General features: G+C 42.1%; 1 protein-coding gene across 2 annotated transcripts in view; it reads right to left on the bottom strand.

Annotated features, from left to right (window-relative positions):
• LOC110523038 (protein crumbs homolog 1-like) overlaps positions 1–13,540 on the bottom strand; it is a 67,573-nt gene extending 54,033 nt beyond the window's left edge. For both annotated transcript variants that reach the window (XM_036978759.1, XM_036978760.1), the window contains exons 1-2: positions 13,363–13,540; positions 174–419 (exon numbers count right to left, since the gene is read on the bottom strand). In XM_036978759.1, the coding sequence (XP_036834654.1) occupies positions 174–419; positions 13,363–13,444 (328 nt within the window). In that variant the 5' untranslated portion in view covers positions 13,445–13,540. The remainder of the gene's footprint in view (positions 1–173; positions 420–13,362) is intronic.
• Positions 13,541–14,286: the final 746 nt, after the last annotated feature.

Below are 14,286 nucleotides of genomic sequence, written 5' to 3'. Positions count from 1 at the left end.
CCCATGTAACATTGGGCACCCCTTTTTCTGAACCATTTGGAGGTGTTCTCCATACTTTTCACCTAACAATGAAACAGAACCCTTTGCAACCTAAGTTCAGGTAGTACATCCATTTCCCTATTGGTGCATTACTGAACAGAGCCTTGGAGGAGCCGTCTCTTCTCTCCTCTTACCTGTGAACCCCGGGCTGCAGAGGCAGGCGTACCTGCCCACCCTGTCTACGCAGGTGGCTCTGTTCCTGCAGGGCTGCGACACACACTCGTTCACCTCGATCTGGCAGCGCTCACCCTGGAACCCCGGCACGCAGAAACAAGAGTAACCATCACCACGGCTACGGCAGATGGCCCGGTTGTAGCAGGGGTTGGGGAAACACTGGTCCGTTAACGGGGCCGCCGACCTCGCTTTCAGAGGGGATGCACCTGGGGACAGGAAGTCATGTTTTGATTGATTGTCTGACTGATGGGTTTATTTTTTACTATGTTTTTTACCCTCTCAAACAATAACAACAATACATGAGACAATAAATAGACGCACACACATTTCAACAAATATCAATGACATCACACCTGCTCAGACCCACATGTTCCCACAGCAACCATACACATCAATGACATCACACCTGCTCAGACCCAAATGTTCCCACAGCAACCCTACACATTATGACATCACACCTGCTCAGACCCACATGTTCCCACAGCAACCATACACATTATGACATCACACCAGGTCAGACCCACATGTTCCCACAGCAACCATACACATTATGACATCACACCTGCTCAGACCCAAATGTTCCCACAGCAACCCTACACATTATGACATCACACCTGGTCAGACCCACATGTTCCCACAGCAACCATTCACATTATGACATCACACCTGCTCAGACCCACATGTTCCCACAGCAACCATACACATTATGACATCACACCTGCTCAGACCCACATGTTCCCACAGCAACCATACACATTATGACATCACACCTGCTCAGACCCACATGTTCCCACAGCAACCATACACATCACATATGTCTCACAACCTCACTCGCCCTCATCCTTCATCCTCTGGAAATTCACAGTGCTTGTAGCACTCTAAGCCATATGGCCACAAATTGCACTATTCTATTTTTCTCTGTAGCCCACACCTTTCCTATATTTAAATAATAATATATTTGATTCATCCACCCATAACTCGTTTTACACTTAAGAAATGACTCTGCTGTTGTGCTGTATAATTTTGTCTCTTGTATAATACATTATATTCATTAGTTTATACTGGATGAAGCCTACATTCATTTTGACTGTAATTTCATGTTATGTTCCAACACTCCCTCCATCTATATCAGTTATTTTCAAGTCTTGATTCGAATAGTTTATATTTTTTTCTAAGACATTGTCAGTTAGATATGCTCTCTGCAAGGTTTTGTATATCTTACCTATCATATGCGTATTTTTTTCTGAGTCAAATAGGACTCCCTCAGCATTGCTTACAGGTCAAGATTTTGTGAAATGGAACTTTTAAGTTGCATATATTTGAAAATGTCTACATTGGTCAGTCCAACCCGCTTTTTAATTCTGACATGGAAATATTTGTATTTCCTATTACCACATCATTTACGATTGAATTGTGAAAAGCTATCCAAGGATTGTTCCATTGGGGTTTGGTTTTAGGGAGTGATATTGGTTCTTGTAGAATTTGTCATTTTCATCCATATTGTTATAGTGTTCTTAGCTATCGAGTTGTTAATCCTCTTATCTCTATCCTCTGAAAACAAATATGAGAAAGTATTCTGGGGATGAGCATGCACATCTTCAATACGTTCCCATTGTTCCTCTTTAGTGCATTTAACTATATGGTCGCAAGTAAAAACCTTGTGTGGCAAGTTGATGCAATTTCAAATCTGGAAGTTTAAAACTATCCTCAGATTTAGGGAGATGTAAAACTTTTCTATTTACTCTATCAGTTTTATTTGCCCATATGAGGTCTGTTATGGCCGAGTATACTTTTTTAAGAATGTCTTTGGTGGAGTGGTTAGTACTACCAAAAAAACAACAACTTTGGGAGCCATTCCATTCTGAAGAAGTTTATTCTACCGGTAAGATTTATGGGAAGATTGTTCCCATATTTAGTTACATCTGCTTTCATGTTGTTGAGTAATGGGATAAAGTTATCTTTATATATTTGTTGTTTGTTGTTATATTAAATTAAGTGTTTCATATTTTTTGTGGTTCACTTAAAACTTCTTATGGATGGGGGCAGTATTGAGTAGCTTGGATGAATAAGGTGCCCAGAGTAAACTGCCTGCTACTCAGGCCCATTTGCTAATATATGCATATTGTTGGATTTGAATAGAAAACACGCTGAAGTTTCTAAAACTGTTTGAATGATGTCTGTGCGTATAACAGAACTTATATGGCAGGCAAAAACCTGAGAAAAAATCCAACCAGGAAGTGGGAAATCTGAAGTTTGTAGTTTTTCATGTTTGATGCTTCTACTGTGAAGGAAGGAGGAATGAGAGCTGAATGAGTCAGAGGTCTGCCAGAGTGGCATGAGCTGATCACGCGCGTTCACGTGAGAGTTAGCTTGCATTCCATTGCATTTCTACAGACAAAGGAATTCTCCGGTTGGAACATTATTGAAGATTTATGATAAAAACATCCCAAAGATTGATTCTATACTTCATTTGACATGTTTCTACGAACTGTAATATGACTTTTCTTCGGAACTTTCGCCTGGACCTGCCCGCGCGTCGTGAGTTTGGATTGTGTACTAAACGTGCGAACAAAAAGGAGGTATTTGGACATAAATGATGGACTTTATCGAACAAATCAAACATTTATTGTGGAACTGGGATTCCTGGGAGTGCATTCTGATGAAGATCATCAAAGGTAAGTGAATATTTATCATGCTATTTCTGACTTCTGTTGACTCCACAACATGGCGGATATCTGTATGGCTTGTTTTGTTGTCTGAGCGCTGTACTCAGATTATTGCATGGTGTGCTTTTTCGGTAAAGCTTTTTTGAAATCTGACACAGTGGTTGCATTAAGGAGAAGTTTATCTAAAGTTCCATGCATAACACTTGTATTTTCATCAACATTTATGATGAGTATTTATGTAAATTGATGTGGCTCTCTGCAAAATCCCTGGATGTTTTGGAACTACTGAACATAACGCGCCAATGTAAACTCAGATATTTGTATGTAAATATGAACTTTATCGAACAAAACATACATGTATTGTGTAACATGAAGTCATATGAGTGTCATCTGATGAAGATCATCAAAGTTTAGTGATTCATTTTATCTCTATTTCTGCTAATTGTGACTCCTCTCTTTGGCTGGAAAAATGGCTGTGTTTTTCTGTGACTAGGTGCAGATCTGACATAATCGTTTGGTGTGCTTTCGTCGTAAAGCCTTTTTGAAATCGGACACTGTGGTGGGATTAACAACAAGTTTATCTTTACAATGGTGTAAAATACTTCTATGTTTGAGGAATTTTAATTATGAGATTTCTGTTGTTTTGAATTTGGCACTCTGCACTTTCACTGGCTGTTGTCATATCGATCCCGTTAGCGGGATCTAAGCCATAAGAAGTTGTAAAGGATATCTGTAGATCATGAGTTATTCTTTGTATGCTGTCAAATCCTCTCACGTGTTTCTAGTTTGACAAGCTGTTTTCAACATCTGATATATTTTTATTTGGTTGTCATATTGGCAGGTTTGCTAGCAACAAACTACATTGCTCAAAAAATAAAGGGAACACTTAAACAACACAATGTAACTCCAAGTCAATCACACTTCTGTGAAATCAAACTGTCCACTTAGGAAGCAACACTGATTGACAATAAATTTCACATGCTGTTGTGCAAATGGAATAGACAACAGGTGGACATTATAGGCAATTAGCAAGACACCCCCAATAAAGGAGTGGTTCTGCAGGTGGTGACCACAGACCACTTCTCAGTTCCTATGCTTCCTGGCTGATGTTTTGGTCACTTTTGAATGCTGGCGGTGCTTTCACTCTAGTGGTAGCATCCCACACAAGTGGCTCAGGTAGTGCAACTCATCCAGGATGGCACATCAATGCGAGCTGTGGCAAGAAGGTTTGCTGTGTCTGTCAGCGTAGTGTCCAGAGCATGGAGGCGCTACCAGGAGACAGGCCAGTACATCAGGAGAAGTGGAGGAGGCCGTAGGAGGGCAACAACCCAGAAGCAGGACCGCTACCTCCGCCTTTGTGCAAGGAGGAGCAGGAGGAGCACTGCCAGAGCCCAGCAAAATGACCTCCAGCAGGCCACAAATGTGCATGTGTCTGCTCAAATGGTCAGAAACAGACTCCATGAGGGTGGTATGAGGGCCCGACGTCCACAGGTGGGGGTTGTGCTTACAGCCCAACACCGTGCAGGACGTTTGGCATTTGCCAGAGAACACCAAGATTGGCAAATTCGCCACTGGCGTCCTGTGCTCTTCACAGATGAAAGCAGGTTCACACTGAGCACATGTGACAGACGTGACAGAACGTTCTGCTGCCTGCAACATCCTCCAGCATGACCGGTTTGGCAGTGGGTCAGTCATGGTGTGGGGTGGCATTTCTTTGGGGGGCCGCACAGCCCTCCATGTGCTCGCCAGAGGTAGCCTGACTGCCATTAGGTACTGAGATGAGATCCTCAGACCCCTTGTGAGACCATATGCTGGTGCGGTTGGCCCTGGGTTCCTCCTAATGCAAGACAATGTGGCTGGAGTGTGTCAGCAGTTCCTGAAAGAGGAAGGCATTGATGCTATGGACCGTTCCCCAGACCTGAATCCAATTGAGCACATCTGGGACATCATGCCTCGCTCCATCCACCAACGCCACGTTGCACCACAGACTGTCCAGGAGTTGGCGGATGCTTTAGTCCAGGTCTGGGAGGAGATCCCTCAGGAGACCATCCGCCACCTCATCAGGAGCATGCCCAGGCGTTGTAGGGAGGTCATACAGGCACGTGGAGCCCACACACACTACTGAGCCTCATTTTGACTTGTTTTAAGGACATTACATTAAAGTTGGATCAGCCTGTAGTGTGGTTTTCCACTTTAATTTTGAGTGTGACTCCAAATCCAGACCTCCATGGGTTGATAAATTTGATTTCCATTGATAATTTTTGTGTGATTTTGTTGTCAGCACATTCAACTATGTAAAGAAAAAAGTATTTAATAAGAATATTTCATTCATTCAGATCTAGGATGTGTTATTTTAGTGTTCCCTTTATTTTTTTGAGCAGTGTATTTAGCTAGCTTCTAGCCTAGTGTTGTTGTTGAGTATACTGAGGAGAAGGCAACAACACTAACTTTTCTAGCTAGGCCAGGCAAAACCGGGCATCATCAGCTCATTGTTATGGATGTATCCAAATGAATGCCAATAGAAAATAGCTAAACAAACGCAAATGCAGCTACTTTGCTGTTATTCTGACTGCAGAGGTTGTGACCGTGTTAGCCGTAGCTAGATGGCTAGCTAGCAAACAAGGGACATAAAGAATGAACGAGCATAGCAACGGAACATAAAGTACCAACGACTGGGTTGTGTCCATAAATATCAAACCAATCGAACGAACGACTGGGTCATGTCTCTAGAAACCAAAAGATGACTAAGTATCTTATATACTAAGTAATCTTATATAAATGAAAATTTCAACAAAATAATGTTATTTCTACCGGTAAATGTGTGCTTTAGTATTGTTTTCTTTGGCAATTGTGGTATAAACGAGATAAAGGCTTCCATTCTGTACATTACCTTGGAAAAATGAACTCTGCTGACCCGTCCATTATTTCCAAGGTAATGTACAGAACATCACTGTTTATCCCTTACTTAACCTGTAGTTGTTGGCTCTCTTCAAGAGTAAAAAATAATATTCCTGCTTAAGTTCTGAAATTGTATTTTCTTCTTTACCTTGTAAAAATGTTTAGGGCTTTTTCTAAGATAGGGATTTATTTATATTTTTCTTGAATTAAAATGTTGAACTCAGATTTAACTTTAGCAGAGTATAATATTATCATTCCCCTAATGTACCCCTTAAAAGCATCCCAAATTATGTCGGGGTTCGGCTTTACTCTGTCCTCTAAGTCTGCATTTGTAATGGTAAAGGCCTTTATTTTTTTCATTTAAGTATTTAATACATTTCGGGTCTTGAAGATGCACTCTGTTCATTCTCCATATTCTGCCATTATGTGTGTTTCTGTTTTTGCACATGGGTGGAACATTCCAGACTCGGAGGGCCAAAGGTGTGCAGGCTTTAGTTCCGGACGTGCACTAAAATGTCTGATTCAACTAATAGCAATTGATCTTCAGGGGGAAACTGAAATATGTCACAGCAGACTTATTCTGATATCCTGTATATTATTCTCAAGGTATCTTTCATACATTCTCTGTCTATTTTACATTGTCGTACAAATGTCAGTACCACTAAAAAATGTACTCGTGAGGATAAACTAAAAGGGATTCATATGTCTACTAATGTATTTTATTCTCTCAGCAGTGTGTTACAATGAGTCAAGTTTTGCATTGTCACACATAGCAATTGTGTCCAATAGTGTATGACACAAAAGGCTCTCTCTCCTCCTATGAAAAGCGGCCTGCTCGCTCCCCATTCTCGTCTCCGGTACAAGGACGTTTTGGAACTTAATAGCCTCACAAAGCATCACAGCTGGCCTCCATGGCAACCAATTCCACGGTTCTGTTTCTGCAGTCTCTCTATCGCCATGGCGACCGCAGGCGGACAGAAGTCAGTAATTTATCAATGCATTCATTCCTAGTACAGCCTCGGTGCTGCTGTGCATCTACTTAATCGCACAGCACAGCAGAGATTAATGACACAACGCCTGCCAATCACAGCTATGTTTCTGTTCTGTTCATTAGTTTGGCTGTAAACATGTTGCCTCCCATACTAATTAGTGGATTAATCCATTCACGTGTTTGTCCAACACGTCTACCAGGGGAGAGAGGAATTAACCGAATGGCTCCTCCTAATGCCCGGCTTACTGGAATATAGAACATCCATTCAGATGAACTGGTATCATTTACAGATCAAGGATGGCCAATCCTTCTCCTGGAGAGATAATTTTTACGGTACCTCGGGTGTGTTACAATAGGGATGGAGCAAAAGCCTTCCAACCCAGTAGATCTCCAGGAGGACATAGAGTATGTTCTATAGCACCCATTTCAACCAGTAAACACTCATCTACTCATTCAAGGGTTTTTCTTTATTTTTATAATTTTCTACATTGTAGAATAATAGAAGACATCAAAACTATGAAATAACACATATGGAATCATGTAGTAACCAAAAATGTGTTAAACAAATGAAAATACATTGATATTTGAGATTCTTCACAGTAGCCACCCTTTGCCTTGATGACAGCTTTGCACACTCTTGGCATTCTCTCAACCAGCTTGACCTGGAATGCTTTTCCAACAGTCTTGAAGGAGTTCTCACATATGATGAGATCCAGACAAGTCACACATGGCACATAACTTCTCCTACAGTATCACACACTACTTCAATTATCACAAGAATAGAAGTTTAACAAGTAACAGCCAGGTCGACACAGGTAGAGGTAGAGGTAGATCAGGTAGAGGTCATTCTGGGGTAAATTATTTCATAAATCCATTATGAGCTTGCTCTTTATTTAACTCCTACAGTCGTGGCCAAAAGTTTTGAGAATGACACAAATATATATTTTCACAAAGTCTGCTGCCTCAGTTTGTATGATGGCAATTTGCATATACTCCAGAATGTTATGAAGAGTGATCAGATGAATTGCAATTACTTGCAAAGTCCCTCTTTGCCATGCAAATGAACTAAATCCCCCAAAAACAATTTCATTGCATTTCAGCCCTGCCACAAAAGGACCAGCTGACATCATGTCAGTGATTCTCTCGTTAACACAGGTGTGAGTGTTGACGAGGACAAGCCTGGAGATCACTCTGTCATGCTGATTGAGTTTGAATAACAGACTGGAAGCTTCAAAAGGAGGGTGGTGCTTGGAATCATTGTTCTTCCTCTGTCAACCATGGTTACCTGCAAGGAAACACGTGCCGTCATCATTGCTTTGCTCAAAAAGGGCTTCACAGGCAAGGATATTACTGCCAGTAAGATTGCACCTATAAATCAACCATTTATCGGATCATCAAGAACTTCAAGGAGAGCGGTTCAATTGTTGTGAAGAAGGCTTCAGGGCGCCAAAGAAAGTTCAGCAAGTGCCAGGACCGTCTCCTAAAGTTGATTCATGTGCGGGATCGGGGCACCACCAGTACAGAGCTTGCTCAGGAATGGAAGGTGTGAGTGCATATGCACGCACAGTGAGGCAAAGACTTTTGGAGGGTGGCCTGGTGTCAAGAAGGGCAGCAAAGAAGCCACTTCTCTCCAGGAAAAACATCAGGGACAGACTGATATTCTGCAAAAGGTACAGGGATTGGACTGCTGAAGACTGGGGTAAAGTCATTTTCTCTGATGAATCCCCATTCCGATTGTTGGGACTGGGGTTGCTTCTCAGCCAAGGGAGTGGGCTCACTCACAATTTTGCCTAAGAACACAGCCATGAATAAAGAATGGTACCAACACATCCTCCGAGAGCAACTTCTCCCAACCATCCAGGAACAGTTTGGTGATGAACAATGCCTTTTCCAGCATGATGGAGCACCTTTACATAAGTGGCCATAAGTGGCTAAGGGAACAAAACATTGATATTTGGGGTCCATGACCAGGAAACTCCCCAGATCTTAATCCCATTGAGAACTTGTGGTCAATCCTCAAGAGGCGGGTGGACAAACAAAACCCCACAAATTCTGACAAACTCCAAGCATTGGTTATGCAAGAATGGGCTGCCATCAGTCAGGATGTGGCCCAGAAGTTAATTGACAGCATACCAGGGCGGATTGCAGAGGTCTTGAAAAGAAGGGTCAACACTGCAAATATTGACTCTTTGCATCAACTTCATGTAATTGTCAATAAAAGCATTGGACACTTATGAAATACTTGTAATTATACTTCAGTATTCCATAGTAACATCTGACAAAAATATCTAAAGACACTGAAGCAGCAAACTTTGTGGAATATGTGTCATTCTCAAAACTTTTGGCCACGACTGTACATACAGTATAAACAACACATCCCAAAGCAGAAAGGGGCTACATCGCTGCTATTGGACAAAATGCTAAACTCAAGTAAGCAAACAAACACTCACCAGATCCTACATGTTACCAAACACTCACTAGATCCTACATGTTACCAAACACTCACTAGATCCTACATGTTACCAAACACTCACCAGATCCTACATGTTACCAAACACTCACCAGATCCTGCATGTTACCAAACACTCACCGGATCCTACATGTTACCAAACACTCACTAGATCCTGCATGTTACCAAATGAGGCAGAACATTCCTAAACATTACACCTGACAGAGAGATATACTGTAACAGAATAAAGATGAATCACTTCCGTCTCCTCATCCCTTAGATCAGTGGTCACCAACCTTTTTTGAGTCGAGATCACTTCCTCAGTTAAAATGCAAGCTTAGATCTACCATTCAAAAAGGAAATAACACATAAATCTATGCCACATGAACCTATTAAAAACAGTACTGTACCAATGAGGTTAGTTCAGTAGGCTACAGGCACAAAACATTCTCACCGCATATTGGCTTTGCTTGAATTGCCCTGCCAATGCTTTGTCGTTTTTCTCAGACCATTTAAAAAATATATACTTCAACATTTGAGGTAGGATATATGATCACATTGGTTTTAGCTGTTGTATTATTTGTAACACACAGCTGAGTGAGTATAAATGTAAATCATTCGCTTTTATTTAATTTTACTGGTCTGATGGAGAATGCCTGCATCTGATGGTCAGTCTCAGCAGAGGGAGAGGGCAGCAGACTGAAGGTTCACCTCTCAACGTCCCTCAGCTCTCCCTTGCCTCCGCTGACACTGACCCAAAAGGGACACCATCTTCCAGCTGATGGCGAAACTCAATTCGCATCACAATTTTTCTGCCTCGTGCACAAATTCATGTTGTTACTCCTATGACCAGAGAAAGTGAAATATTCGTGGACATTAAAAACAGATCCATGCGGCTAATGGTAAGAACGCAAGCCTATCGATACCCTTTCCAACTCCTTTCAGCTGCAGTGCTGGTTGTAGCGCAAGTGGAAGTAGGGAGAACACACAGTTTATGGATTATAAAAAAGTGTTGAATAGAAAGTGGATAGTGCTGAGTAAAAACACGAACTCACTCATAAAAAAGCAGATCTTTGCTGTATTCATTGACAGTCGCTCTCTAGTCATGGTTTTCACATTTTTGAAATCTCACAGTATCAATTTAGATGTAGATGTCGTTTCCGCCTACTACGTTACTACAGACATGGTAATGTGAGCCATCCGATTGGCAAGCGGTAGGCATATAGTGCACTTGATTTGCTCCCCGCGGACCTGCCGGGAAGGCAGAGTTTCTATCTTTAGACATTTGAAATGGTTCAAAACATTTGTTTTATTTTACCTTTATTTAAGGCAAGTCAGTTAAGAACCAATTCTTATTTTCAATGATGGCCTAGGAACAGTGGGTTAACTGCCTTGTTCAGGGGCAGAACTACAGATTTTTACCTTGTCAGCTCAGGGATTTGATCTTGCAACCTTTCGGTTACAAGTCCAACACTCTAACGACTAGGCTACCTGACACCCAAAATGGCGCGCAGGGCAGCTGAATCGGGTGCACTTACCACTAACAGCGCGTGATGAATAAGAAAACTAACTCTAGGATACGCACCAACGATGGATGATATCAACGACAAGGATTTCCCCAAACATGGCAACCCAAAGTTGCCATAACCACCCAGCAGAATCAGATCATCAACAGTGGCAGGCCGTGTAATGGATGGAATGCGTGTAAGAAGGGACCCACAGCATTTAACACACAGAGGGGTGTGAAGTGCACACCTGTTTTCATTTTGGTTCATTCCAGCGGGCCTTTCTCAAAGCTGGATATGACCATAAACGATGAATGGCCTGCCATGTTGGGGGTGTGAACTGCATGACGATTGTTTGAAGGTTTGGGATTTACAGAGTTCCATGTTATGCAGGTGACGCAACCATAATGGTATATCACATCAATTTACATAGGAATGTATTGCGCCACAAATCTTAGCTTTCCAGTCCATTCGAATTACAGATATGTATTGGTAAAGTAAGTGAACAGATCAGTCAAATTTCTGACTGGAAAGGTGAGTGACTGTCAAAATGGTCGAATCAGACCAATCAGTGACTGTCAAAATGGTCAAATCAGACCAATCACGGTGGTGGTGCAATCACACTTTCCACGTGGACAATGGCACAGCTTACTCATCCTCTCTCTCCTTAGTATCATTTGTGAAGGACAATCAATTAAACAGAGAGCCTCCAGATTTTCACTAGAGCAGCTTATGAGTGTCTAGACCTCATCTCAGCATGACCCTGGTTGGGGGTTGATGTCCAGGTGGGCTGGGGAAGGTCTGGGGAGAATATCGGGTGTCCAGCCATATGTCCACTATCATGGACTATCAGCTGGAAGTACGTAGATCCAAGGCAGATCAGACACTGGATCATCCAGTGTGCATTACCAGTGCGCACACACACACACACACGCACACACGCACACACGCACGCACACACACACACGATCCCCACTGGGCAAAAACTGGATGAAACCACGTCATTCCAACAACAAAAAATGAATGTGAAATTCAATGTTTTTTTTCACCCAACGTTTAACCTAAATCCAATGACATTGTGAAATTTGTTTATGATTTTACATTGAATTCATGTTAGTTGACAACTCAACCAAATGTAAACTAAAAACTAGACGTTGAACTGACGTCCCATTGGGGGACACACACCGTCAAGGCTGCCAACTGCGGCCAAACATCCTGGCCTTGCCAACACCAACAGGTTGTTGACGGAGATGCCTTTTAATCAGTCAATTAATCAGGAAATACTTTTTTGAAAACAGAATAAGTGTTGCATGGCATTCATTTAAGAAACCACAGTCCCTTTATAAGACCAAGAGGTCTTCCTGTGAGGCATATCAGTACCCTAATATTCAACCAAAAGCCTGTTGACTAATGGTGCATTTAAAACGTAGCGCCAGCCAACCAAACATCCCCTCCCACAGCATGTAAGGCCTCTTTCATATGCTAATGGCGGTATAGCTCTTTGTTCAGTGCTATCTCTTGTAGAAAGGCCCTTTCATTTTTGCAGCACATGTGGAGGGGAGATCTGACCGGCCTCTCTTTCACAGACTGACTGATGCGCACACAGGCTGGTGTGTTTGCTTGTTTCAGTGGTGATAACAGAACAAGCATGCACGAGCACACACACACACACACACACACAAGCGCTCACACAAGCGCTCACATGCACACACAGACTCACACACAAACCCACACACAGACTCAAACACACTCTTAGGAGTATTGGAGACATAGAATATGCCCCCCCCCCCCCCCCCCCCCCCCCCCCCCCCGTGGGGGCTTACGCTGCACCTCATTGTTGGGTCTGTCTTTGTGTGCTCGTTTAGCTTCAGAGCTCCTTACAGAATGTGCCATGAACACTGGGAGATAGCAGTGATGTCACCCCTTACATTTCCAATTGAAATTCAAGGCATGCCAGTTAGAATCACTATATCCAATCAGAAACAACAGTCTACTGATCAGCTACTTAACAATAGTTGTTGTGACACATGCAGCTCAGGGGTTAGAGAGTAGAGAATGCCCCTGATCAGAGAAAGGGCAGGTATGCCAATAGCAAATACTTTTAAGATCTCCTACACACAGCTGAGGGCATCATTTCTGTAAGGACTATTAAAAAACATAGATATCCTACATGTAAATGGATACTTGTTCATGCCTATATAAGTGGGTTATAGGACTGTTATTAACACTCATTAAAAATAAAAATAAATGGATCACACTGGTTCAATTCGATATTGTTGGCTACTACTGTGATGGATTCATAAACACTTTCAGACGATCCCTTAATATATTTGAATTAGAGCACGAGGATGATCTGATCAGCATTATTTTCAGAAGAAACGCAGCAGCAGTAATGGTGCGCTATACAAATCATTTTATATAACTTAACCTGTTTAGCACGACAAGTAGTGGCAAGGAGTGGAATGATAGCTAAACAGACGGGTACACAGACTAGGGTGACAACACAATAATCAATAAACCCAAACACCAGATAGAACTTTATACTTCAGCCTATGTCTTCTAAAAAAACTGCGAAATGAGAATTGAACAGTTATCAACTGGTATAACCAAAAAATACATAATAAAAGTACCCTTACTCACCATCTATCCCTATGGTTAGTGCACCATAGATGACCAAGGCGAAAGCAAGTGAATGAAACCTAGTAGATCGCAATAAATCCATATTCGGGATAGAAAATCATCCTGCTCGCTCTGTGTGAAGCATGTTGGTAGGCTCTCTCTCTGATGTGCTGCCTGTGCTTGTTGTGAACTCAAGTGCCACTATTCCTGAGCTCCGCTCACCAATCACTTGATGCGCCCTTGTCCCCTGACGCACCAATGGGCTCTCTCTGCGGTCAGCTCTTCAGATGATCCTCAATCAAACGTGAACGCTATAAAAAGGCCGCCAGGGAAGCGGATTGCTGGTGTTTGTTCAATATAGCACCAGTAGCCTAAGTGAGATGGTCTGTCAGTGTTGAAATACTTTAATATAAATGTAAGTGGATGGGAAGGAGGAAACGGTGCATATTTCATACATAATGAGAATGGCTCTTTCAGGCTCCAGCACCGCACTGAATAGCCTAATCACGAGGGAAGATGTAGCCTAGAATGCTGTCTTCCACTGCTGCTCTATCAGGCTTCTCTTATCGCCAACCGAGAGCCTGAACACTGTAGACCTAATTCAAAAAAGTACAGATGTTGCATACAACACACACAACTCAATCAAACACAAAGTACCAGTCAATGCAATTTAATTTACATGATTTTGTGCAACATTTGTTCCACTGGTTAACTTTTGAATTGGACAACAGAAGGCCAAACGTAGCACTCACTATATGGTTCAAATGATTTTCGCCAACAAGCATTGCATCACGTATCAACATTGATTTACTAATTTAGTAGGCTATGTGGAAGACATAGCCACACCTGAATGTTGTCTTAAGTGATAAGAATAAACTGTCTGAACCGTGAATACAAAGCCACTGTAGGTTACAACGTCTAGCTAAGAACTACAAAATATAATAT

The sequence above is a fragment of the Oncorhynchus mykiss genome, chromosome 5 (genome assembly GCF_013265735.2).
Source record: "Oncorhynchus mykiss isolate Arlee chromosome 5, USDA_OmykA_1.1, whole genome shotgun sequence".
Taxonomy (NCBI): domain Eukaryota; kingdom Metazoa; phylum Chordata; class Actinopteri; order Salmoniformes; family Salmonidae; genus Oncorhynchus; species Oncorhynchus mykiss.
Note: the sequence above shows the minus strand (reverse complement) of the source record. Positions and strands in the feature narration are given on the sequence as shown.